The following is a 24,963-nucleotide window of genomic DNA, read 5'->3' on the forward strand; positions in this document are numbered from 1 at the left end:
AAGAATTCTAAGGAGGATTCATTGCGCTTTTCATGGACGCCGTCTACCAGTTAATCTTCACCGGCGACAAAAAAAGAAATAGACGCGGCAAGCCGCGCGATATTTTCGATGAGATAAAATTCCATCGAATAAGAGGCAGGCTGGCCGGCCGCAATCCCGCGGACCGTTTTTCCCAGTTTCTCCCTACTAAAGATGATACAAAGCGTGGAGAACTCATTGAGGATAAAACGACGCTAAGAAACTATGAACTTCCGCGGAAGGCTGATGCCACGTTAAAAAGGAACGAGAGGAAGCTACATGGAAACGGAGGTGGTATTAAAAGCGTCAGGGAACAGTAATCAGCTGGCTAAATTAAGAATCGTAAACACCGAAAGAGACCAGGCAAGCCAAAGCGAAAGCTGATTAAAAGACTGTCGTAGAGGACAGAGCAGGCCGAGTCGCTTCCAATCGGTCAGAATTTGTTTAAACTCGAAGCCGCTGACTAACGAAACCGCTCCTGGTCAATCGACGAACCGCAAATTTACAAATCTCCCCCAGACTTCGTAAAAGAAAGCCAACAAAAACTTTTCGGAGCCTGTTATTTTCAAGCTGATCGGTCCATCCGAGACGAGAATACGAACGTTAACATTGTAAGAAGCGTAAAATTTGTTCAAAGGATGCACGAAAAACGTCGTAGAGGTTGAAGAGAGGAAGAAGCGTGGAAGATGACGAAGCAACTGGACAGCGACAGAAGCAGCAGAAGCAGCAAAAGCAGCAGTAGCAGGAGCTACGTTGATCAGTGGTAGTAGTACGGTGAGCAGTAGTAGCACTGTCGGTAGCAGTAGTGACGACGACACAACGAGAACAGCGAGGAGGAGGACGACGTCGACGTCGACGACGACGATGACGACGACGACGAGGACGACGACGACGACGACGACGACGACGACGACAACGACGACGACGGCAACGACGGTAGTGGTAGTAGTAGCAGTAGTAGTAGTAATCAGAGAAGAAGATCGAGAAGGAGAATGGAGTAAGAAGAGACGAGGATGGGACGAGAGTAGGAGGCCTGGAGGAAGGAGGAGGCTGACTGATCGGCAGAGTAGAGGAGAAAGAGCACGCCTGCGCGGAATCCCCGGGCGGGCGCGGGCAGTGCCACTGGAGGCCCGGCGGTTTCAGAGCTTCGCCCGGGACGACGAACCGCAGACGACCCGTACGCAAAACTCGGTCGTAGTTAGCCGTGTTTGAAGGATCGGTCGGAAAAGGGGCCATATCACGCGACGACGTATAAGCCCCCGTAGTGACAGCCTCGCGTATACGACGTCGCGTTTCGGTTGTCCGCCGTCGAGAGGAAACGTGCTACAACCTTTGAACACACACGTTGAGGAAAACGTACCACATCGCCTCGAGCAAACACGATACGGTGTATAAAGAGGTACATCGTTCAGGATTGGCGTGCCTAATCGACGACTAATTGGGAGATAATATGTGATTAGTGCGACACCGATACCACGGTGGTGTATCCGTATAAGAGGCATTGTGCGTGACAAACGAAAGAGAAAAAAAAAAACGTCGAGGGTGATAAAAAATCGTACTATGCACGAGGTCTGGTAGCATCGAGTCAAGGAGGATGAACAGAGTGATGACGGAGGGTTAGGAGTGAGAGGGTACACCGATCTTTGGTGTGCTGGTTGTTTTGAGATGTCAGTGGACCCGTCGAAGGCAACTGCGTCGTCGTTCTCGTCGTCGTCGTCGTCGTCGTCACTGTCTTCGTCATCATGAGGAGATCCTCTTACGTGAATTACTACGTCCTGTGCCTCGTGTGCTGGATTCTCCTAGGCATCACCGGTAAGATCAATTTCACCCGCGTGACATATGTTCGTTCGCTCTCGAAAGAGGGTTCGAGCTCTCGCGGATCGTGCATCGATCTTTCGAGATTCCCGCGGGAAAGTGTACACGCGTTGACGTTTGGTAGTCGCGTCATAGGATGACTGGTAATCGTGAATCTCGCGTATCCTAGGTTCGGATCACTGATGGACTAGCAACACGCGCGTCTTTTCAGGGTGATAAGGGGGGCCGCGTGACGTGAGAACGACGAGGGGGGAGGAAAGGGGCCAGGCGGGGCTGTACTGAAGACTTGTACTGCGGATGGATCGATCAGATTTTGGGGTGTAACTGTGCGTATGTGAATTAGCACGCGTGCATACAAACCTGTGTCGCGTAGGCCCGACTCGAACGTGAAGAATTCGGCAGCTGATCGTGTGTATTCGCGATCGATGGACGCGAAGGATCGAGATACGCGAGTGGAGGGAAAAAGGAGGACTCATAGGCAGGAGGAGGGAGGGGGCTGCTTCCGGACCCGGTCCAGGGCTGTATCTAGCGCCACCCTTGTTTGTCGCGTCGACAGTATTGTATTTTCCCTATTCTTCCCTTTGTCCCTCGGATCGCTAGATTTTTTTTATTCTTCGCCATCCTTGTCGGGTCACCGTGTCGACTCGATGATTCCGTCATCGTGAACTAGGGGGCGAAGTGATGACAGAAGGGTAGCGTGTTCCCTCATCTTCGCTCTGACGTCGTTCAGGGACGTGTCTATCGATTTCATCTCTCGCGCGGCTGCATCGCGATGATACGGTTAGCTCCTTTTTATATACACTTTTCACTGAAGATTTTCGTGGTTTGTCGATCGTACCGACTCTAACATCACAGACGAGTAATGCGAACGAAGATCGTAGCAGTCGATCGTGTGATACCGCTCGTATCTATGTTGCTCAGTTTGCACCTGATAGTCTTCCTGACGACAAAATAATAACTTCAAACTTAATTATATCAGTTAAAACGCTATTCGCGTTTACTGCTTCCCGTTTATGGTGTTACGCCGGTATCAAAAGAATATAGTCGATGGTCCGTCTCTTAAACAGGTCACGCCGCGATAACCGTGCAATTACCCACATCTTCGTAGCAGCGAAGCGTCGATCTCGAGGCTTATGTAACTCTTATGAAAATCCCTGTTAGTCGCGCCATAAGCGTGTTAATTACTTCTTCCCTCCTCGCGTTAGTTCTTTTTTTTTTTTTTTTTTTTTGCTGATTCAATGGATAGTCCATTAATTCACGGATCGCTACCCTCGACATGTTTTATCTTAATGATCTTCCAGGATACCGTTTCCCCTTGATACAGAGACTACCAGCACCCTTGTCGGTCTTGCAATAATTTCTCCTTTGTATTGGAGAACTCTTCTCAGGACTCTTGTATCTTGCAGGAGAAAAAAGAGAAGGGGCCCGATAAAAAGGATTTATCAAGCACGGCCGTATCAGACGGTGCTTTTTTCTTATCGATCGACGTAGATGCATGTAACGTGGAAACATTTCAGTATGCAAAGTGGGCATCAAGTTGTTGTCGATTGGGTCGTTCATTATCCGCGTCGGTCGCTTTATAAATACGTTCCATTCGTCGCTTTCGACGCGGCTGTTATCGAACGAACCGCGACGGAGTAAGAGAGAAAGCGGGAACCGTTGAAACACACACGAAAGGTTGCCAAACCGCGAACTAAACGACACTCGTAGAACTTGCGAACGGAGCACAAATCGATGCCATTAACGCAACTGACGTACAGTCGGTAATTTTGTTAAACAATTTACCGTATTCTAGCCCACGTCGTTTTCTATCCCCATCTCATACTCTTAATTGGATTCGTCTACACGCCCAACCGTACTCGAATCCGCAACACGAAAACAATTTCTATTGTACGTATCGACGGGATACATTATGCACTTTCCACTCGTAACATAATCGTAGCACAGCCACTGATTATACCCCAGGATGATTAACCGACCAACGTTGTTACCTCCGAATGAGAATTTCGGTGTTTCAACCATCGCCACAGGAAATCGCTTTCTCGGATGTCTGCTCGTCTAAACTGTATCGGGGTTAGATCTTACACGATGTTTCAGTTCCATTATTCATGAACTCTGTGTTGCGTTAATACGTTACATTGCTCTTGTTCAAACAGATTTTTATCAAACAACGTGAAATTAAATGCAATTATTAACGCGTTTTGTACCGCGTATCGGTGATTGATCGTTCGTAGTAGTCACTTGAAAGTGAGGAAAATGTTCTTCGAGATATTGCAAGCAAATATGTTCGATCGAAAATGAAAAGAGATGAAAACGTCGAGCATTCCTTGTTATTTCTCGTCTTATATAATTAAAGATCGTAACTTTGAATTTTGTTTGAGCTTTGAACACTGAACTTTTTTGAGAAATTTTTTTTTATGGAAACTCTCAATAATAGAATACCGTTAACTGAATTGAACCAAATCCGACGATATTACCGGGAACGTAAATAATTATTCGCTTAATATCGGCGGTTTTAAGCGACAATCGAACGATAACCATTAACTCGGCGTGCAGCGTGGAAAATGTACGATGGAAGTAGTGGAACGTAAATGTTTGATGAACTAGTAAGACAGAAAATCGAGTTAGCCTCACTGGGAGGGCTAGGAAGAACGATCTTCGAGGGAACCGAGAATCCAGATTTATGTCTGAGATTAGTGTCCGATGACGTCGTAAAATTACATCGAACACTTGTACGTGTAGTTCTAATAAAGCGGCGAAAACGCAACCCCGTCGATGCTCGATTTTCCGCATCGACCGTGCTCTATCGTCTCCTGGGAAATATCTGTCAGAAATCCTCTTTCTGTTTCCAAGAAATTTATTTCCACTTTCACCCATCTTTCGACGTAGGTTCAGGTATTTTTCTTTTTTCCCCCTTCCTTTTTTATCTTTTATTATTTTTACGGACCATTTCAGTTGATTGCGCAACATCCAACCGAAACTTATCCGCATTTATAATGGTTCACAGTTAATAATAATCTATCGGTGCATCATTCTCTTTGCGCTCAAACGCACGATAAGCGCATTAACATTAATCAGTACGTTGACACGTAGATAAACCATAAACATGTTTTAATTACATATCGATTTAATTCGTAATTTCACTCAATCGTAATTACGACGAAACAAGATACACGTATGTATAACTTTGCCGAGAGTTTCGTTTTGACACGCGCGTTTAAATTTCTCACGGATAACCATCGTTCATGTCAAAACAATCTAGATTCGACATTACTCAAGGAAATTTATGGAATATGCAAACCTCTCTATGTTGGCGTAGTACCGATGAATTCTCAGATCTACCAGGTTATTTGAAATGTAGCAGTATCGTTGAGCCATTTATTTTCTAAAACAACATAATTTATGGATCAAAAACATTTAACAGTTTTGATTGTGGATTCCTGTGTTATTACAGATTCGATTCTCTCTGCGCGATTATTTCTCTTTGTATGAAAAACAAATAGTTATTAATCTTCAGTTTGCAATTCATCTTTCCTTCCTGAATATACCTTTCAAGAATCTCTCTTGTAATCACATACTCTTTTTCGTAATGTGTAAGAGGATGGTTACATAGTTCCGCAAATACACGCTTAGTACTCTTGATTATAGATTGCTACGTTATTGTAACTTCAAAGTTTCTCTCATAACATTATATTCGTTTCATTTTAAAGCAAATAATTTTTATCAGTCTCTATGTTGTAAATATTTACTTCAGAAATCTTTCTCTTTTGAGCTGCACTCCTTCTTTTAAAACGTAACAAAAATAGGAATGTAGTTTCATCACAATTTATGTAAGTACATTTCCGTGGTAACCATATCTCTTTTGTTTAAAGAACAAACGCTTATTAATTTCATTTTGTACTTAACCTTTCTTTTCGGTACGCTTCCATCAAAAATCTCTTTCATAATTATATTCATCTTCTTTCAAAGAAATACTCACGTATTCTTAGTTACATATGCCTTATAAATGCAGCAGAGATAGAAATATAATTACACCTGCAGACGTGCAATTCGTGTTACGATTCAGTGTAGTGCACAGCTCTATCGCTAACAACTTCAACCCCCTTCTGTTTGCCTTCGTGAATGATTCATTCCCTCTGAAATTTACGAACGGTCATAAGCGACGCGTTGCACCAACCACACAATCAACCGCTTTGTTCCTCTTTCTCTTCTGCTTTTCTCTCTACCTCCCATCCCGCCTTTGTTCTTTCTCTGTAATCTTGGCGTGAAACATGATTTCCAGGAATGTCAAGAACGATAATCACCGAGCACGTCGAAATAACTCAACTCGCAGCTTAGAACGACTCTGAGAAAAAGAACAGAGACACGCGGTAACGCTACGTTCATATTTACTTATATTCATTTTACGACGAGTCTCATCTTTGCGGGATTCCAGTTCGAACCGCAAACCTTGCGCCCAATATTTTGCATTCCTGACGGATTCTTTAGTCCGGAGGACCGAGTGTCCTAGAAGGATGAGCCTCGATTGGTCGTGCGCGTCTCCAGCGTTCGCGATACCGGGTCGGTGCGCACTGATTGCCAATCCAATTCGCGCCGTCTGAACGGAAACGCGTTGGCAAATCGATTCATCGAGCGTGCAGCGATTGCCCGAGATGCAGTTAAAAGTATATCGGTTCGAAACCGTGAATTAGCGGGATATGATCTGATAGACTCGTTCATGGATCCATCATCGAGTTCGCATGACTTGGACGCTTGTCTGTTACCAAGTTCTCTCTTACTGGTTTTCTATTGATTAGAAAAGCCATCGTTCACGATGTCAGCGATGGTATTTTTGTCCTCGGGATTCTAGCGACGTTCCTTTAAGCTTCTCATTCTTTCGAGTGGTCAATGGAACTTCATCCTCCGAGTGTCCAGGCGGCTTGGCTCGCTTCAAGTTAGTTCGAATCGTTTTCAAACAACGATGAGCAAGATGAACGTCGTTTAATGCCCTGTATTCTCGTTGCGGTTGTGTACGAGCCATTGTGGTAGAAACGATAACTTCCGTGTGTTTAAAATCACGTTCGAAAATAGGAGCTATTTCGTCGACGACGTAATGCGTCACATCGGTGCATTTCGCCTCGCTGTTAAAAACCGGATGCGCTCTAGACGACGAAACGCTTCCGTAACGATACGTAAGTAGCGAGCAGCTAAGCATTCGTTGAAACGTAGTCGTATAATATCAGACCAGAATTGCACCGGCCAATTGCGGATATCACGATCCTTCGATATATGCAACTGGCGAAAGCTCAGGCGCGCGCGTCGACGTGAGCCCGGTTTGACACACTCGACCCGACCGCTCGAACGTTTACCCCGATCAAGCGATGCCAATAATGCAATAATCCGTGCACTCTAAATGTTATGAATACCGGCATTATTGAAAGGGTGTGGATTTATCTGGCCGGATGTTATTTGCCAATGCGGACGTTCGATTTTTGCAGACACTGCTCTGCGCGATGCCGCGTTTTCGATCGATCGAACGTCGCAGGAGTTCCTATAATTCACCGTGTCTCGTTGATCCTGTTTTGTCTCTGATCTCACTAAATCCTTTTCTATATAATTCTATCATATAGGTAACATCGATCTGTAGGATAATGTAAAATTAGTATTTGTATGATATATGAGTCATTCGAAAGCCACGCATGTTATAGTCATAAATTCAAAAATAGAGGAAAGTGGATGATTAGCTTAGATACTAAATGGATAGTTCAATGTCTAAAACAAGTTTCTATGTAAATTCTATTTCATTAATTGTATTTTTACAAAAATACAAATTCGCACAAATATCTGGAATATCTAGTGACATTAGTCTTTCAAATTTACCTTGGAATTTATTTATTTATTTATATTATTTATTAATGTCATATATCAGCGATAAATTTTATAAAACTAATTTTAATGCCAATCAATTTTCCCATTTTTAACAGAAAATGGGCTTTATTATTATACAATTTCTAGAATATCGAAGTAACATTATTCAGGTATTCTATATGATTTGTAGAAATCAGTAGATATATAACAGATACTTATGTAGCGTGTCATGATACATTCACATTTTACTTCGTTCGCGGTTAAATATAGAAATGCTTTCTTTATATTTTCAACAACGAAAATGTTCTGTCATTACAAGATATCCAAAATGACGAAGGAATGTTATTCAGTCCTTAGGCGTAATATGCAGAAATTAGTGTAACTGAAATATATCGTCAACTTCCTTATCTACTCCGTCGGCTGTCATAATACATTCTCATTCTACTTCGTTCGGAGCAGCGCCAACGTAAAGAGAAAGTACGAACACGATATCAGTTTCTTTTACCATTCTTTCATTCGGCCGCTTAAAATATGTTGAATAATACAGCAATACGGTTAATGCGTTCTCTTTATACTCCCTTAACACGTTCCCTGCAATGACGTCATTTGCGGCCGACCCGGAACTTTTTGTTTGTAATGCGGCAATGACTGGCACTACTTGCTGGAAGCAAAACTGCATCTAGGGGAATAGCCACTACGCCACTAAACAAGTAAATCGTCATATTACGTTATTAATTAATCGATAAACTTACAACGTCTTTACTCTTCTACTGAAATAGAATAAATAGGAAAAATAAAAAGCAAATAAAAAGAAATATGACACCAAAGGAAAGAACAATAATACCAGTTAGAGCAGCGAAATGTAGGTTCCACGATTTGTCACCGGGGCATCAAAAATACAGCAAGGAAACGTGAAAAGTAATACGTCGATAGCAGCTATTTTCGAGCAGCAGACCGGGAAGAAAAAGTTGTTGATGACCTGAATAACTCAATCAATAGAGCGGTCGTCCAATAAATGAAGGAACCGTATCCGAGTCCCTGCGTCGGCCAATTGTTTTTCTCGTTACGGATGCCATATAAATAACTATGAATTCGTGAGTTACAGCAAGAATGGATACCTCGGTCTCAGGCAATTCCTTATTACCATAAACTCTTTATCACGATGTGTCGACATTCATCGAATATTTCCTCTATTCCTGCATAACATCCTGCAGAGTCGTTTTGGCATCGGCGTTAAAAACGAATAAACCTCTGTTAAGCGTGCGACGAGTTGCCAACGGTATCTTGCGAAGCGAGTGCAAGAAAGTTCCATCGAATAGCTGTTTTATCGAGTTCTTCCACTTCGACGTTTCTCGCATGTTCTCGTGTGGACTTTCGAGACTTTCAGTCGACGATAAATCGAAAGGCTCCTTTCAATCCCCGCAGACACACGGGACGCACGGATTTTCTACGCGCCGTGATATCGTTCTGAGCTTTCCGCGAACGTTCTCGACGAAGCACCCGTATCTCGAACCTAGTAATTTCCGAATATGCGTTGATTTTCCGAATACATTTCCGGAAGATACGTTCGAAAAAATAAATATAGCCAAACGCAGAATACATACGATACCATATCGCAGTGCAATGCATGAACGAGTACGGGTTTCCTTTTATCCCTCGAACGCTAGTCCGGAAGTGGGTCCTCAAGGTCGTTGGAACGAAGCCCACGGTTGCTTTCCCGGGGCGAATGCTGATCCGACTTTGGATACCCAGGATCGGAATCCCCTGGATTAGTATCCATTTCCTCGATGCACGATGGCCTGGTAGAAGCTCTCTGATAGGATTTATTCCGGAAGGTAAAGGGAAAAGGAGCATAGATGCGGCCACAGAGAGAAAACGAGACAGGATGGCATCGTACATGGACGTCACGAATGCGAAATACAGTATAGTACCGCGATCCTTTTATTATTCCATCATGGAAACGCTACCCGTACAATGTAAATTCGTCAAGAATAACCAGCTCTCGCGGTCTAGCCGCCGTGTTAATGTATTCTTCTTAAACGTAACAAACGTTCGGATTAGAAGCGAACTTTGACGGAGATTCGTGCAAATGTAAAAAGATTATGTGGAAAAAGAAGATGTTGAGTGTTGCAGTGGCATTCTGTGAATTTAGCAATTTTTGGTAAAAATATGAAGAGTATGACACGGAAGATATTTTTAAGTTTGAAATGGCCATTTTAAACTAGCGACCAAAGAGATGGCTTTTCTACATACTTTACGTCAAATAAATGGAGAGCAGAATATAAATCCCCAAACTTATATTAAGATACAGTCACAGAAATACGTTTTTCGGCTGTTTAATTTTTCAAATCCTACAGATGAAAAATGTTATGTTTGATTCTGCATTCGTGGAAAATTAAACATTCCGTCTAATAGAACATGGATACAATTTTAACATATCTAAAATACCTGATTTATTAAAATGGAACTTCTTTACTACTTTATATTTAAGTTTTTGATTAAACCTATGAAGAATATACATTTAGCCTGTGTACATACGTCTTCGTCTGAAAATCGATGAAATCTTGCAGGGGTGAGCACAAGATCCCATTCGTTAGTGAAGAGGTTCGACGGGATTTACACGGGGCCGTACTTCGATTCAAACACCCCCACGAACATTACGGCTCAACTGGGAAGTCATGCTTACTTGCCGTGCAAAGTGCGTCAGCTTGGTAATAAATCGGTAAGTCCTTTGCCCCTAATTATTCTCATTTTCCCCTTTGTGTCCTTCCATGCAACAAAACGCTACCAATTAAAACTTAGAACATTCGCGTAACCCTCGTTATATACGAATCTTAAGATTAGACAGAATTTACTGAAAGTTCTACGAACGTTTGCAAACGTTCAAAACAAGTACGAAAAGAAGTAGTTGCGGCAGACAGAACAGGTGAACGATTGCGGATGGTGCACGGTCGAAATTACGAATCCCTAAATTACAGATTCCTTAATTTCGATTCAACTCCGGCGAGAAACTTTGGGAAAACCGTTATCTCATCCCAGTTCCTTGCAAAAAGCACGACCGGATACCGACGCCGCCTGCTCGCAGATAAAGCGAATTTATTTGCACGCGAATACCCAGTTTTCTGTGAGGTGACGGTGGTGTACCGATAGTATCGTGCCGTTGGTTTCCATGAAGCCGCTGATTCGCCATCAAAAAGTTGTACTATCGGTCCTCCGTTTCCGTCGATATTCCGCGTCGCTAAACCGTCCGGTTCGCGCTATTACAATAATCGAAATGGTCGCGATAAACCGCCGATCCCGATACACATCCTGACTCTATCTGCGTGGGAATTTATGCGAAACTATAAAAGTCTAATCTGTCTGCGTTCACGGCCGTTAGGGCGGATTATACGAGCCGCGTGAATTTTACGATTCACGAATGAGAGAGAGAGGTGAGGAAGAGAAAGAGAGGAAGATAGAGATTGAAAGGGAATAAAGAAGAAAAGAAGAGAGAGAAATGGCCCCCACATGGAAGTAACCCAGATAACGGTGACAGGAGGCTGGTTCTTTTGGGAGACTGACGAGAAGACAGAGCGGTAAATGTTTTTATGCGCGGCCTGTATCACTCGTTAGTGAGATTTTACCTTCACTGGTGTTTGCAATAACGAAACTTGTATGTCGAAACAGGCAGGACTAAGTGTCTGGCGACACGCGACCCTTGTATAATCGTCCGATTGCGTACTTAAGGGCCGCGAACCCATAGAGTCGCGACCCCTTTACACCCCCTTACCTTTTTATTCTTTTGATATTTATCGCGCGTAAAATTAAACGTACCTTTACCACTGACTTTCTGTCGGCGACCATTGTACCACGCTACCAAGAAACACGATTGAAAGCGATTACTCTCTACGGACGATTTGCGGAACACGGTCGTGCCGGTGACTTTGCATTTGTTTCCACGTCTTTCGTTCGGTGGAATGTGAGTGGAAATATACGAGACGTACCTGAGCTATAAATCAATCAGGCGGAAGGCGGAATATTTTTGTTCAATATCACATGTTCGATCTTGCCTTACATTTTAACTAATTTAAAAATCCAATTCTTGCACGTTGGTCGTTTAGATAAAACATTTTGTATTGTGTTATATACTTATTCGAAGATTATGTTGTTTCATTTTCACAGTTAACTCGCTAACTTCTGCAGTGTATACTTGTATGCTTGGTAGAATTAAAAATTATTAATGATATTAAAATTGAAATTTAGGTAGACTGATTTTAGTCTTCGTAAGTATAAATGTAATGTAATTTATTTTGACCAAAAATAAGAAGATATATCAAAGAAAAGAAGATCTATTTTTACATGACATTTTATCAGCTTCTGCTAAAACAATTGAAATGTGAACAGTTACTTATCTATAGATTCCTAAAACCTAACTTTTTGAAGTTTCGTCACAACACTAAAGCATAGGACAAAAACGGGCATATGTATACTAAACAAATTATGCATACTAAACATTCGTTCATCCATTCGTTCTTTAATCGATCTGTAATTATAAGACACCTCATATATTGCATTGCAATAGAGAATAAAATAGGATAATCGGTCCGTGTTCGTGGAATTGGGTGCGCAACCGAATGGTCGACGAAATTCGAAGAAAGGATTTCGAGATTCATGTCGATGCAATTAAATCCCTTTCGTATCTAGGGATCGGCGAAGTTAAAAGTCCCGTGAAAGTTTCGAAAGAAATTCCAGAAAAGCCGGAAGGCGATCGATGGAACGTAACGCAAAGCTAGAAGCGGGATTTACTAATTTATTGCTTTCTTCCTGGAAATTAATGGCACGACAATCGTAATTGAGCCAGAGAAAAAGGTAGAAAGAAATGGAAAGAGATGGGAAGGTCGGTTCTCCTCGGTTTCAACGCTCGCCGTTCGCCGAGATAAACGAATTCCGTTCGGTTTGGAATTTCCCAGATAACGATTGCGCTTCAGGAACCGACCAAGAGATTACATTTCGCCGATTACTATCGATGCAGCCGAGTATATACTGCTTGCAAATTTTTCGCGCGTGGCTTGAATTGTAAGCTCTATCCTCGATCTTTTGATCGCCAGACACGAACAAAAAGGCAATTACTCTACTTTGTAGATTACAACCTTTCCTCGATTGTAAGTCGACGTCACATCGAGGGAAAACATCGCGTAACGTGCGGCGAATCGACCTGTTTCTGACTATACTTATCGCGCGGATAGATTGAATGTACTTCTAATACGGTTTTCTTTCGTGTAACTGCCTGGAATCGACGGTAAAAGAAAGGAAGAAACGTCCGCGAAACCGTTCGACGCACGATAAATTAACCCTAGACAAGGGAAAGAAGATTGATCGAGCGAGATCGAAAAGTCGTGCCAGGGGTTCTTTTTCCATCACGGCCGGCTCGCGTATTCCGCGCTTTTTCCGCAGCCTGGTTTCTCTGTCCTGTATTCAGTCCAGGGAGGAGTTTGCGAATTTTCAGCCAGACACGGTTGAATTTCACTTCGTCACTGGAAACGTGTCTGTTGCTTTATTTCGCTTTTTGTTCGCCACGACGTGGAAGAAACGGCCGCGCTCCGGACCAAAAATCTAACAATAGAGCCACGCTACGTATTGGAGAAGGGATTAATAATTCTCGCAATGCGTCCATGCTGAGCAAAAAGCATCGAATTGGAGCGGATTTTTCCTCTGCTCGGATTGATGAGGGGGATCATATACGACTGCTATTTCCTGCTTTTCAATTTTCCTTCAATCGCTAATGAATATTAATTGCTTCGTTTCGCTAAAATATTGTTAGTTTGATAAATAAAAGTGGGACGAAGTGTTTACGTTGTTTGTTAATTTCCGAGCTTACTATAAGTACATGTTTATGATGCAAAGTACGGCGGATCTAATATGCAAAGACAATAAAAGAAGTTAGAGTATTTTATGTAAGTTCGTTTTTCGATTACAGTTACTTTCTTGTTTCACAGAGTGTCTACTTTTAAACGAAAGAAATCGTAAAAAGTGTAATAAAAAGTTTTAAAGTGTAATACTGTGTAACATGAAGGATTGTCAAGTTTCGAAACATATAAATTGCGAAGGTTTTATACCTCCGTAAGAACTTTATTCGTGTTAAAGTAGTCAAACAAATGTATACTCGATATCAATGAATATCGAATAACTTGTGGAAAGTTAAATTTTTGGATATTTATGTTAGCTGTAATTTATATAGAAAGAACTAAAAGTTAAAGAGAAAGATGGATATTATTAATAATTCGTAAAGACGAAGTTAAATAAGATATACAGATAGAATTTCTTATATTCTTTTGGCATGTTAAAACACAATAGAAGCGTTGGTGTATACTTTACACGTTTAGATTAAAAAAAAAAAAAAAAAATAGAAATATACACTATCTCGGTTCAAATATAAGAATATAGAATATTCTGAAGTAGGTGACCAAACTTTCAAACCATGTTCTAGTCACTTTAAAGATGAAAAAAGACCATAGAAACATGACTCGGAAAACTCTTCCTGTCCGAGTTCTAAACAAGTTTTAAACACTCTTCGTCTGTGTCAAAGTTTCGTAAGAACACTTCGCAAGTTTATCACCTTGTGTGTTGATATGTTATAGCGTTGAAAAATAATCAGTATGTTGTCACACGAAATAATTCAGATCATATTATCTTCCCCTGTACCGTAAATATCTTCCAAGAAAAATGTATTTCTTCTAAAGAATGCTTCATATTTATACAAACCTATTGTTAGCTTTAAAATAAGTAGGACACGCTTCTAAAGTTCGGTCACGTATTTCGGACGGAAAATTTTGGATTTATAGCACATTCCTATATCTACATGGTATATCAAATCTTTAATATTAACATTACTTATACATAACAAATCTTTAATATTAAATCCTTAATATTATTTATGTAACATTAACATTGCAAAGTCTAGCTGGACAAAGTTGAATTAGGATTAATTAAAGTTAGTCAGAAATAGAGTTAATAACAATTGTATTGAAATATTAATACTGTGAGCTTCAGAATTTATAGCAAACCATTGTATCATAATATTAATGAGACGATAACAGACGAATATAATATATTGACGATATTATTAAAATTAATCTGTTTGTTCCCCAAATATGAAAGGTGTCGTGGATCAGAAGAAGGGACTCGCATATCCTCTCGGTAGATAGAACAATGTTTATCCCGGACGAAAGGTTCCAGGCGCTTTTCGTAGACGCGTCGGACACCTGGACCCTGCAGGTTAAGTACGTGCAGGCACGTGACGAAGGCGAGTACGAGTGCCAAATCTCGACCGATCCGAAGAAGAGTCACATCATCAAGCTCAACATCGTCGGTGAGATCGCGTGAACATTCTTTGATAACAATAACAATATTTTTCAATATTAAAATGAATAATTAGTAAGATACGATCGAAAGTGTAAATAATATAATATCCTTTTTTTTTTCAATGACATATCGATATTTCCGGAACATTTAGAAATTAACCATTGACCATCATCGTTCAATTCTACGCCAGTGTTATTTTTATGTTGTCAGAGAAGAGCTCTGTCATCGATCGACGGAACACTTCGCGAACCATGTTCCATCGACGTGATAAAAAATTATACGAGCGTAAAATACAGACATTCTCTCTTTCACGTAACTCGTACGTGCGAGGCGCTAAAATGTTCGCTCGAATAATCGCTCGGTGTATTTAGTAATTAATTTTCTTTGTCGTTCGATCACCTTCTTGCGTTACATTTAACACGTTCGATGCCACATGGGCCACGGATGACCCACGGCAATTACCACTTCTCAACTTGTATTAACCCCATAGAGAAATATTCTTTAATATATTGTTTAAGTAGAAAAGATTTAAATAAAAGATTAAAGTATCGTGAGTACAATACACTTACCATTTTTCTTTGATTAACATGTTCCGTGTCTCACGATATGTAGTTGGTTATCGTTAATAATACGATAATCAGCAAAAATACAGTTTTCCATCGCGAAAACAATCATATTCTTTATTATTATGTTGAAATTATCAAAGAAAAGATCATTCATAACAATGTTTTAGCAAAACTGTTATGCTCTCTCTATGTACGATATCATATTAGATATTTATTATAACGTATAATATTTTCATATAATTTCATTTAAATATTTGCTAAGGTACAGAACATGTTTTAGTACAACATTCTTGAATTAGTTTCGTTTTTTGTTTAGACATTCCATAATTTAGCACGAGGGAATGTTGTCAAATATAGTGAGTAATCCGAATGTCGTATCTAAAATAGCATTATATAAGGGAATCATTAATATTTATTCCCTATAGCAATTTTTATATCTGATAGCAGGAATACAAAAGATCTGAAGGATGACAAAATAATTATTTCGAATTCTTTGTTATTTCATTACACTGTCATTCATTAAATCGTAAGGAGAAGATAAATATTGGCTACCGATTTTTCAGTGCCAAAGATCGAAATCATAGGCGATCGTGACATGTACGTGAAGACCGGAAGCACAGTTGCCATACGGTGCGTGATCAAGCAGTCCCTTGAGGGTCCTTTCTACGTTTTCTGGTACCACGAGGGTGATCGCGTTCTGGATTACCAATTAAACAAAATCGACATCCAGACGAAGAGAATCGATCACGACACGGTCAGCAGTCTCGTGATCCATAAAGCGAGGCGGGAAGACTCGGGCAATTACACCTGCAGTCCGAGTAGTTTGGACAGCGCGAGCGTGCAGCTTCACGTGTTAAATGGTAAGCATTTTCGCGTTTCAGTAACTTAAATTACTTTCGTGATCGTTCTACGTTGCAGTGACACGAAACGAAAAAGCATCCTTTTCTTTTTAATAGATCATTCCTGGTAAACGTGGAACTTTACCAGGGAAGGTTTGTAGGGAAATCTTTTACGTTCTAACGATATTACTTTGCTAAAATCAATCTGATTTAAAGATTTACTTTGAAACTTAATACTCTCTGTTTGAAAAAGTTCTATAACGAAATATAATGGTAAATACAAATTGCATTTGTTAAAGAGACTAACTCGGCAAAATTAGTTCGCTAATAATTTAACACAGTTTCTATTTAATCCTTCGTCAACTTCTTAAATGTAATCGCGAGTACAAACGGAACGGACATAAAATACAATCTTTGGACAACGCGAAATTAGAAACGGTTCATTAATCTTTATCTAGCCTTTACTACGAATGTCTTTAAAATTAATTAATTTTTGTAAATATCTAGAAATATACAAGTATTTCGTACGAGCATAAGTAAAAATGGGAACGTCAAAAAGACAAATTCTACTAAACTTACTATGCTATTTCAAACTCTCAACTTTATTAAAAGTTTCAAACACTCTTCGAAGTCCCATATTTTTCAAATTTCAAGAAAGAAGGTCAACTTTCTAACAGCAAACGAGCATATCGATCTGCCTATCTAGGAAGTTTTCCAAATTCTTTATGATTGCACGTCCGCTAAAAAGGACGATCGCGTTAAAGGAAAGAAAATTGCTAAATACGTCATATTTCCGTCGTGATAAAAGTAGCTATATAAAAATCGATTCTCTGATATAGGCGAGCATCCTGCCGCGATTCAAAGAGGGATCAGCTCGGCACCGGGTGGCTGTCCGACGCTATGGTGGCTGGCAGGCGTCGTGACGCTGTATTCGAGTCACGGCAGTCGCCTATTCGTCCTCGCTCTTTTGATCCTCATGGTCCTTTATTCGAAGAATCCATCTTACTTCGCGCCGGAACGATAATCAGAAACGATATGAGAGGACTATGTCGAAAAATGATCGATTATCTCCTGCTACGAGACCTGGAAGGCGCCTCTAGGAACGTTCCAGCGACAAGAGACGAGAGAAAGTGTACGTGCGAGGCTTCTTCGGAAAGACTTCGTGACCCGATGAACGATGGAAGGAGAAAAGTTGATCGAAGGACGCGAGCAACCGCGAGAAGAGAACCACGACGAGAAAATAGCACAAACGATTCGACGTAATAACCTACGTCATTTTGGCAAGCTGCTGTATCGTTTTACTTTCGAAGAGACATGGAAGCCAAAGGAGATCTTAAAATTCTCAGTCAGCTAGTAAAATAGTCGATTTTTATCGTCGTTCGCACATAACTGACAGGTTTCCTTTCTCTAAGCGATTAACCAACAAATGATCGTACAGCGAAAACTACTGTGTTTCGAGGGAGAAATCTTCACAACGAAGGATCGAGTCCACTTTCCGAACGACTCGATCGTGATCACGGTCGTGCGCGATCGAGGCATCCGTGAACGTGACAATCGTCGATCACGGGTGTCCCAACGATGATTTTACTCTGTGTACGAGGGAAGCTCGAAGGTGTAAGGGCGAGAAGGAACGCGTTTAGCATGTCGAGATAGTATGATCCGGCCGTTAGCAATTAGAGGTTAATTAATCTCGGGGGAGTACCCGTGAATTCGGCGCGAGTTCGTCACGCGGTCGAAAAGTGGTTACTTGGTCGCGGTAGGAAAACGAACGACACGAAGCTTGCGAATTACCCTTCCTCTCCTTCAAAAGCGGGACGAGAAGACGAATTTTTTATAGGAATTATATATAAATACACGATCTTCCAAGTATTTCAAACACGCGCGATATAGAAACCTTTTATACCCTCAAGTTTTACGCAACTCTATCGTTCTAAACAATCATTCTAACTAATCGCTAAACATCATACGTGATCATTGTACATATTTGCCTAAACGAAATGCCATCGTGAGAATGGATCGTGTAAAACCCCCCTGTAGCTGAAAATAAACGACGACTAAGACGTAAGTTTGAGAGACGAGTTTCACCCTTCTTATTCATTATCCGTCATTGTCAGAGGTGTTTCGCGATCTTCGTGTCATTCTCGCGGGAAGCCAAACAGTAACGAAGTCTTCGTGATCGATCGCGAGATTCTGTCGGGAGGGTTTCGTAGTTTCTTTCACATCGAGATTAACTCGACGACGAACGAGTGTGACTTTGCCAGAAATAAAAGGGAAATGAGGTTGGATATAGATCGACGGGATGGGGTTGGGAGAAAGGGGGAGGGGCGGTAACAAAAAAGTAAAATACGCGCAAGGTAATCGTAGAATCCCGACAGAGAACTTCGTCCGCGCCGCTCGATAGAATTGAAACTTGTTCGATGAAATTTTTAAAAGCGATGTGATTAATTATATTCGACTAGAGAGACGATTAGCGAAATGTGTCTATACTCGACCGTGTACCGCATGCACTCGGGATCGTCTCGAGAGAAAGAGATGCATCTCGACGATCGTCTCCGATAGACGGTCCGTCGAAATCGTCCGACAGCATGAGGTACGAATAATTTCCTCGTTTTTCCTAATCCTTTTTCTAAGCTACGAGGATGTTTCACGGCCATTCTATACATCGAACAAGAAGCGTAATTAATAAGAATATGGAAGCTCCTCTATGTATCTCGAAACGCAATAGAGTAACGTTACGATTGCCAATTATCAGTCGAAATTAAATGAGATTTGCAGAAGCTGAAAAATGATAAAGAATTGCAGTATTAGAATTTTTGAAATGTAATTACGCTTGTTTATTTATCTCTCAAGTCGATGTCGATTCTTCGAAAGATCAAACGAATAGGAATTGTTTAATTTTAAAAACTGCTTGTGATTCTATATCGTAACTTTATATGTATTTTACTTAAACACGTAAAGTTAAGATCATTTTCACTAATTGAGAAGAACCCATTAATTGAATTAAGAAGCCATTTATATCATACAACGAGATCGACTCTTCTTTCTCATAGTTCCTGAATATTTTTACACGAACCTAAAATCGTTTGATGTTTGATGACTGAAAAGGTAACTCTTGTCCTTGTTATATTTATCGATTCCACGACGAAAAATATCACTGCCTGAATTATTCAAAAGTGTTCTATTTCAAAATACGTTCAACGAGATTGATTCTATAAATAATATCGCTGGCCGTTTTTCTCAAAGAAAACCGAATAAAAAGAGAGGACGTAAATGGAACGTACCGATTGCTTCGAGACGATCCACGGTGACAAATTTTGGTACTTGAAGCGCATTGAGTATAAACACAAGCCAATAAAAAAGTGTTATATATCCGTGCATGCGTGTCAAGTTTCGTAACGGAATGGGTCGCACGAGAAAAATAAGATTACCAATAATTACTATCGAATAAGCGCTATCACGTAAAACGTACATACGCTACATGTTCACTATACAAGCTCCAACGCGACATTCAAATATTAAAAACAGTATAAACGATTTCTTTCACCCTTTTTTATTAATTCTTAAAATTCTTTATAAATATTTGAATCGAAGTGTTCCCATTGTCGATCGATAAATGTACCCACAAATATGAGAAAACTCGTAATTTGCATATTCTAATCTGCTTCGAGTGCATAATCCATAAAATACAATTCATACATTATTGATCGATCGATAATAATGGGGAGTAAGAAGTGGAGATCGATTCGAAATAACGAGGATGATCGCTATAACTAACAAAGACCCAGACCGTTTTCTCGTTCTGCATGTTCGGCTGTATAAACATACGGACGGACAGCTTTTTGGGTCGCCTGAGGCGTCCTATAAATTTGCTTTCTTCTCGCAAGCATTAGGAAATACTGTTTTTTATATTATATATAAATATATATATAAATATATATATACAAACGAACAGATAGATATATATATGTATATGTGTGTACGCGCGAGAATACGTTGCACAACGGTGTTAAAATATTGAACAAGTTTCAGCTCGAACTAGAAAAGAGTGGCGCAATAAATAACACGGGGGAAATAGCGAGAAGATACAACGTGGGATTAAAGTTAGAAAAAAAAAAACAAAAACGTTTTATGGGGAATATAATCGGGAATAACTGTGAATAATAACCGTGAAGAAAATGAAAGAAATCCAGGGTTTTGGGGGGAGAGAGTGAGTCGAAGAATAGATGGTACTGGAAAGAAGGATAGGAGATTAGTCGAACGAGACGAACGATACGTTAGAATATCTACGATTCATGTGATTGTAAATACATAGTATATAAATAACATAACGTTAATTAACGATATGCCGTACGTGTTACATTAAAGAAACAAACAAGAAAAAAAAATAAATAACGTTACTGTGTAATTTTTCGGATCGTAAACGCATTCGAATGGGTCTGGCCGCCCGTGCTAACCGGCTCGTTCAGATCGTCTTTGAAGGCAACAGCTGATTGTGAGAGCTACATAGAATTCACGATCGAGAATTCTCGTAACGTTCGATTCTCTTAAATTACGCGGATTTTGTAATAGATCGATTGTCGCACCATCACCAACTTCTGTTTATTACCTCGATCGATAACCCTTGAACATTTATGTACAATTTCCACGAACTCATTAGAATTTATTGCATAACATGCTCAAGAGATCCTCGATTAAGCGAAGACGCTTGCAAAAATAAATATAGTAGAACAGGATGAAAACGAAGTGAGAAAGAAGAAAGAAATCAACGGACGACAGTGCAGACTGCAAAAAAGGTAGAAAGAGAGGAATAGAGGGTAGTACCGTCGCGCATGCCTTTTCTGGCACATCGGTGCATCGAGCAACAAAAAAGGAGCGCAACTGTGTGCAGTAGCGTTTCTGGATAGCACGGGCCGGCCACACGCGACTAGATGTAACACTAATTAACGCCTAGCGTAAGAACTAACGGATATAAATGAAGGATTATATTATCTGACATAATATAACCAGGTGTGAACGTACACGTGTATAATTGAATTTTTCGCGGTAATAGGTGACAGTACGTGCATGAAAAATTACACGCGTGTCATATATGAGTGCAAAGAAACGAATGAAAAATTGGAAGCAAGAGAGAGCGTGTATGTGTGTGTGTGCTTGCGTGCGCGTGTGAGTGTATAGGTGGGTGTGTATATGCGACAAAAAAGGAACGAAAGGAAATGAAAGTGCAGGAGAGAACGAGAGAAAGAGAGAAAAAAGAGCGTGAATGGGTAAGTAAAAGAAAAAGAAATGCATACACACGCAAGGAGTAAAAAAAGGGTTGTTCGTTGGACTGACGCGCTAAGGCGTTGGTCGAATGACGCACTTTAAGATAAAAAGGGACGACCGGGAACAATCCTTCTTGTAACGTTTCTTCCCTTTCTTCTTCCCGCGCCTCGCGAGGCCGCACGTGACGAAAGATAAAAAGAAAGGGCTAAAGATAGGGCTCACCTCGAGGCCACAATTAAAGCTTGCCAGCTTCCTGCACTCTTTTTCTTCTTACAACAGCCGAGGCCTCCCCTCGCCAGGTGGAAGAAGGAAGTTGTAATTTCCACGCTCGTCCTCGTCGCCCCTTTATTATAATGTTGCTAACAAAGAGGAGACGAGAGAGATAAAAATGATGATGATGATGCTGGTGGTGATTATATTAATGATGATTTAAATAAAAACGTTGTCTAAGGTATACTAACGTCGTAGGCAGCATTGAATTTTTGTACCATTGTCTATAGTAGCTCTTAAGTGTCGCGAATTTTTCTGTTCTTAAAATGCTCGCCTTTGTAGGCTTGAGTACGTATACATACTTATGTATTCTCGGTTTTGTCGATGGCTCGCTGGGCGGATATTGATCTTCATTCCTAGTGACGTCAATCGAGATTTTAAGTCGATTATTTGCGTCAAATATTTATTCTGAAATCAAATTTATATCAGTGGTTCTTTGATTAAAATATAACCTAAATTTAATTTATAACATTCTGATATATTAAATTGAAATACGAATTTAGGCTTTTGATTTTCCTATTTTATTTCAAATATATATTTCTTTACAATCAAGAAGATAGAAATGTAGACGAAAGTATTTATAGAGAACCACTGATAGATGTATAAGCAAGATTTATACTGCCAATCTATAGTTCATTAATTTAATGTTTGCTTCACAATTCTTTCTGAATTATATAATGTTGAAGAAAGTTAGTTTTTCTTTAGATAAAGAATAATTATACTATCTTCATAATCAAAAATTAACTATATGTATCAAATCCGCCTCAGCGACAAATACGTACCCGTTCCCGAGAGTCGCGGTACGCGAATATCGAAAGATCCTTTTTCGTGTGATGATTGACCGTCCTGACAGTTCGTCGATGTGCTCTTACGCGTAGATACTCAAAGTTAGTTTTTTCGATAGTAAGTAATACGAGTAACAGATGGCGATGCGATTCTACCGAAAATAAATCGGAACCAACGAGCCGAAAGTCAGTTTCGCATGTGAAATAATTGCCGATTCGATTATTAAAAGAAGAAAAGGATAAACATTAAAAATAATGCTGTTAGTGCGTTATACGATAAAAGTCGTGATCAATGGTGGAAACTGGATTACCGGTAAGACAATTTCATAAAAAAATAAATTTTGTCAAAAGAACATTGTATACTGATACGGCGTGAACTAATTCCCTGCAAAATAGTGAATAGGTTATTGATTTCGTGAAGTGAAGAGTGTGCATGAATGATTATTGTGATTTTAACCCTCTACCGCTTATTATTAGTAAAATATGCTATACTTGTTTGCGACGATATCTTGACGTCTTGTAAATAATTTTTAAAATGAAACGCAAGTACGTATTGTAGAAAACTTCTATATAACCATATATCTATTTGATATCTAACAATGTGATTATATTTTTCTTGATTTCATCCGTATTAATTTTAATTTTCTTTCTATCTTAACAAACCTACTTCTATCACAAATCTATCATTGCACTTATATGTACATAATCGTTTTATTTTATATTCCATTGTGTTTATATCTGTCGTACGTAGTAATTGATTCTGTATATAGATGAACTGTAAATGAGGCAAAAAATAATTTTAGCTGTAGAGGGTTAGAAATAAATAAAAGGTATACAGTCGTCGATCGAAACCCTCGGGACGGAGAAGATTTTATCAATCCCTCATTATCGGCGATATATTAATATACGACTCGTCGCGCTTTCCTTGTTACACGACTAATAAATAGGTAGCCATTGAGGCTCCTGACTACTCATTGATATCCGCGGTTCTTCGTTCGTCAAGAATACACAACGAAGTTTCAACAAACTTGCAAGATAATAGGATGACTTCTGTTCGATGGAAAAAGTGAAAGATTTAATTTATCAGGAGTCTCGATCGCGGCAGGAGAAAATCAATCTATCATGAACGTGTTCAGTTTTCAGAGAAACCTCCCATAACGATAGTTACGTTTACAATGCGCGACAGATCACACGTAGCAATGGGTCTAATTAATCGTTAACGCGTGCCGTTTGCCGGTTCGAACGTTCGACGAAGCTGATGACAATTTAAACCACACGCAACGTACAATCGATTTAAGATGTAAACGATCGAAGGAAAAAGAAGTGTATATCGAGGAGATAAAATGATAATCGACGGAGAGGAAAATGAATGATGAAAGCGTTTGTCGAGCGCCCGAATAAGCGAACATCGATTTAAAATAAACGTAAATAAATTAAATGAAAACAGAACTCGAAAATAAAGAAAATAATAAAATGTCCCTCAAATTAAGCCTCGTCTCGCAGATTCCCTAATGTACACCTTGAGCGCTTTAGGATAAATCGGAATAGACTTTAACGAATCCGCGAGATGATGCCGAGGAAAAAACTGCGTGGATGTACGAAGGATGACGAGCGGGAAGTACGAACGCGTAGCTGCTATGTGTGCGTGAAGAAAATGATCGGGTTGAGAGAAAGAGAGTGAGAGAGCCGGAGAGAAAGATAATAAAATCAATGTTAAACCGATCATTACCAATTTACAATTCTGAGAGACACATCTTCGTTATTCGCCATTTCTCTGCATAAGTTCAACCTCAGTTTCAAACGTTGGACGCTGCCCTCCCGCCGGCATAGATCACAACTGAATCGACCGATGCTTGTATGAATTTTTTTCTTTTCTGAAGAGTTAAGAGCTAATGAATTATTAGAGATATTCAAACATCAGTGCGCAGGACATTTTTAATGCATCGGAACGTGACCAGAAGCAAGCGTTATCATCAATGGGGCATCGTCCACACTGAAATATACATTACACACCAAGTCTCAGCGTTTCCGTTTTTTCAAAATATCGTGACGGCAGGGACGAGGAGAACAGTCCCGTTCTATGTGTGTAAGAACCATAAAGCTTAATGAAGAACATTATACTATGAACTTACGGGATACTAAATAAAAGTAAGCCAAACCGTTAACAATTGCAATGTGTCCTTTTACTTCCGTGTAATCAATCGATGTTTCCCGTCTTAT

The 24,963-nt window shown here is 40.1% G+C and overlaps 2 protein-coding genes across 2 annotated transcripts in view; one reads left to right on the forward strand and one right to left on the reverse strand.

Moving 5' to 3' along the window:
- The window catches only part of LOC126915589 (phospholipase DDHD1-like), a 410,369-nt gene that overhangs the window by 348,408 nt on the left and 36,998 nt on the right, over nt 1–24,963 (reverse strand). The gene's annotated exons all lie outside the window — the stretch shown is intronic.
- Nucleotides 1,084–24,911, forward strand: LOC126915605 (neurotrimin-like). Its single transcript, XM_050720429.1, has 5 exons — nt 1,084–1,830; nt 10,251–10,402; nt 14,818–15,028; nt 16,151–16,447; nt 17,266–24,911. The coding sequence occupies exons 1-5, from the start codon at nt 1,761–1,763 to the stop codon at nt 17,448–17,450; spliced, it is 915 nt and encodes a 304-aa protein (XP_050576386.1). The 5' UTR covers nt 1,084–1,760; the 3' UTR covers nt 17,451–24,911.

The sequence above is a fragment of the Bombus affinis genome, chromosome 4 (assembly GCF_024516045.1).
Source record: "Bombus affinis isolate iyBomAffi1 chromosome 4, iyBomAffi1.2, whole genome shotgun sequence".
Taxonomy (NCBI): Eukaryota; Metazoa; Arthropoda; class Insecta; order Hymenoptera; family Apidae; genus Bombus; species Bombus affinis.